General features: G+C 39.5%; 1 protein-coding gene across 1 annotated transcript; it reads right to left on the reverse strand.

Moving 5' to 3' along the window:
• Positions 1-850: 850 nt before the first annotated feature.
• Positions 851-2,063, reverse strand: LOC134082245 (uncharacterized). The gene is made up of 4 exons (XM_062537893.1): positions 2,015-2,063; positions 1,518-1,748; positions 1,127-1,423; positions 851-978 (listed from the first exon to the last, which is right to left on the reverse strand). The coding sequence occupies exons 1-4, from the start codon at positions 2,061-2,063 to the stop codon at positions 851-853; spliced, it is 705 nt and encodes a 234-aa protein (XP_062393877.1).
• Positions 2,064-3,384: the final 1,321 nt, after the last annotated feature.

Genomic DNA, 3,384 nt, shown 5'->3' on the forward strand with positions numbered 1-3,384 from the left:
TTAAGCAATCATTTAATAAAGAAATAAACACATTTAATTTCAGTTGAAGGTGATACCAAGACTTGCCAAGACTGCTACTCTAAAAGGTGAAGGTTGTTGCACAGGAATCGAGTAAAATATTTATAACAGACAAAAAAACATCAATCTGCACAAGCCTGTATATGGCGGATGTTTTATTGAGTTGAAGATAGAAACTGGAACTTTGGGGCCCTGAGATATTGTTCCCAAACACATGCACATTACTGTTCTTTGTATCGGTTGTAGCGTAGGCTATTTGTTATTATGTTGTTTAAATAAATGACCAATAAATTATTATCCTTTGTTATGGTAGGCCTACTACGTTTTTAATGGGACATATTGAAAGCTACAGTAGGCCTACTCCACTTGTTCATAGCCTTCTAATTGAAGGTTAAGATGCGTGGCAACTACGCGACCGTGAACTGCGGGTTACAATAAGTTCATAGGCTACATAAAGGGATGCAGTGTGCTGCTGTGTCAGGTTTTTTTTAGCGCGGTAGCAGGCTATTCAGTTTGGAGAACTAGGACAGCCTGCAATCGGAAATGTTGATGGCGGGCTGGTTAGAAAAAAATCATGGCCACGTGTAGAGAGAATAGTTGCGGAACAGAGACAACATCTGCTTAATTAAAAGAGAGAGACAACATCTGATTCATGAAGTATTTATTTTCAGTAATCAAGGTTAGGCTTCATTTAAGTTAGGCCTGGACATAAAGCAAATAAACAGCATTGATAATAATACTAGTAATGATAAAGGTAATAATATTTAATAATAATGATAATAGCAATAATAAAAACTACAACAACAACAACGATGTAGCTTATGTCTGCCTTTCAACCATCTCTTTCCAGCCCACGTTGGCGGGTCCTCCGGGCCGAGAGCACCGTCAGCACCACGGTGAGCACAAGTAGCGCACACGCCACCGGGGCCAGGAAGTAGGTGAACACGCACACAGACGCACCTGCGGAAAATAACACACCAGGGGAAAATATTAGTACGAATCAGCATTCACAAATGCATGCGAGGGTTGCATAACAAAAATCAAAAACTTGAATGGGATTAATGTGTGCTAGGGTAAATCAAATTAGGGTATATTTCATAAAACTGACCTTGAGATATGTTAATTGTGCCGGTTCTGAGCGTTTCTGTAGTGTGGTTGTGGCTAGAAAGACAAGTCACAGAGAAGGACTTGTCTGAGCCCAATGTCACCATAGACCAGCGTGTGAAGCGGCCGTCTGCATCTATTCCTTCACTTCCAACTCCTCTCATCTTGCGCACATGCCCGAGTTCCGTGATCTCCCAGTACGGACCGCGCAAGTCCGCGCCCGCTCCCGCTACCTCACACTGAAACACGTGCGTCTTGGCGATGCCGGACCCGTAGAACAGACGAATACGCGGAGTGTGATCTGAAAAAAGAGACATGCGACAGAAATATTTAACAATTTGACGACTACAATGTTCAAGCATCTGATAGACTTTTATTTAAAATTAGCATCATACCTGTGACCGCCAAATTCACGTATGAAGTGCCTAAAAAAGCCCTGGTCTTTTTCTTCTTCGATACTGCGATATAACTCCCGGAATCCGTCACAAGTGTGTTGGAGATCGTCATAAATCCTACACCGGGGAGGTCTGACGTGCCCACCGTGTAACGGGATTTCAGACACGACTCCGAACAAATCATTTCAATTTCCCCGCTGGGTTTCTGTCGGTACCACATGAGGTACCCACCTGCTTTTGTATGAGAATTAAGTGTCACGTTCTGTCCTTTTCGCCCGAAAATGACCGGGGAAGGACCGTGCCATCCACCAGCAAACACTGTAGGAGACAAACAGTATTCTTCTTCTTCTTCTTCGTATTATTATTATTATTATTAGTGGTAGTAGTAATAGTAGTAGTGTTATTAGTATTATTATTAGGCTATCAGCCTATTATTTCATACAAAGGCATAATACAAAATGCAAGTAGGCCTATTCGTTTGTATTAAATGCACTTACCACTGGCGGTGTTGATCATTAAGATGATGAGCGTGTCCACTGAGAGCATGTTCTCACGCGAGCATTCACCGCCACACGAACACACTCATGCGCTTTTGGGCTGTTGTGTCATTATAGGTCCAGCAGGCCAACTCTGTTTCTTCTTTCACTCTCTCTCTCTCATTTTCAGGGGGCAGAATCTGACGCGGGTCACTATTATGTTTTTCTTGAGCGTTAAGTCCAGGCTTATCATTGATAGTTTTTGTTAATTGTATTCAAAGGTAGGCTACCTCATATTAGAATGCGCTTATTGTTGGCTAAATTATGCGCTCCGTAGACGACATAATTGTGCGCTCTTTTTATTAAATCATGCACCCCTGTTACTAAAACATGCGCTCACTTTATAGGCCTAGCGTTTGACCCATAACTAATTGCAATAGTAATCATTCCAAGTTTTTTGTGATCCCTAGGTATATCTAATTAACATATACAAAATCTACCCATTTATATTTAGTGGAACATACTTTTTTTCAATGTCAAAGGTAGCAATTTCCAATGCATTTTGCCATTGGGATTTACTACTGGTGATATGGGTAAAATGTTATGATGATTGTCAATGATATGGTATGGTATGATGGAAGTATCTCAGTGCATGCCAAGTCACTTGATATGTTGTCTAAAGGTCAATATCTTCCTTATGTGACCTGGCATATGACTTGAGATACTTCCATCATACCATATCATTGACAATCATTTGTTCTATAATGCACTTCCATTGAAACGCATTGATTTTGACTTGACTTGATTTCCTCATTTCTGAGGTGATATGAAGTGATATCTAATATTCCCTTTGCACAGGCTTTTGGTATCCAATATAGAAGCAAAATGCAGCAATTATTTTGAAGTTGACTGTACCTATTGTTCAGATTTAGTTTTCTAGAAATATATGCAAATTATTGCATATTTAAGTAAAACTGGTCTCATTTGCATATCTAAACATCACATTTCAGAAAACTTGCAATACAAAAAATCTTTGCCTTAATGTGAGTAAACAACTGTGACTGTTTCAATTTGATATCTATAGTTTAACATTTTACCCATTTCACCTGTAGTAAATCCCAATGGCAAAATGCATTGGAAATTGCTACCTTTGACCTCGAATAAAAGTATGTTCCACTAAATATAAATGGGTAGATTTTTAATATGTGATGCAGGAGGGTTTAAGGATCAAGAAAAAGTATGAACCATTACTATTGCAATTAGTTTAAGTTTTGGCCCTTTTTTGAACTAGATTGACTGGCCTATTACTAATTGCTATAGACCTCTGAAGTTCGCCAAAAAAGCCACCATCTATGCCCAAGTAAGGAGATCCGGTATCTTGAATTTTTTTC

This window comes from Sardina pilchardus, chromosome 6 (genome assembly GCF_963854185.1).
Source record: "Sardina pilchardus chromosome 6, fSarPil1.1, whole genome shotgun sequence".
Lineage (NCBI taxonomy): Eukaryota > Metazoa > Chordata > Actinopteri > Clupeiformes > Clupeidae > Sardina > Sardina pilchardus.

Bases quoted from the DNA above. Each gene is read 5' to 3' on its own strand.
- LOC134082245 (XM_062537893.1), bottom strand. From the start codon at position 2,063: ATGCTCTCAGTGGACACGCTCATCATCTTAATGATCAACACCGCCAGT. The intron at 1,749-2,014 runs GTAAGTGCATTT...ATACAAAAGCAG, and splicing joins AATGATCAACACCGCCAGTG to GTGGGTACCTCATGTGGTAC. The intron at 1,424-1,517 runs GTATGATGCTAA...CTCTTTTTTCAG, and splicing joins CGTGAATTTGGCGGTCACAG to ATCACACTCCGCGTATTCGT.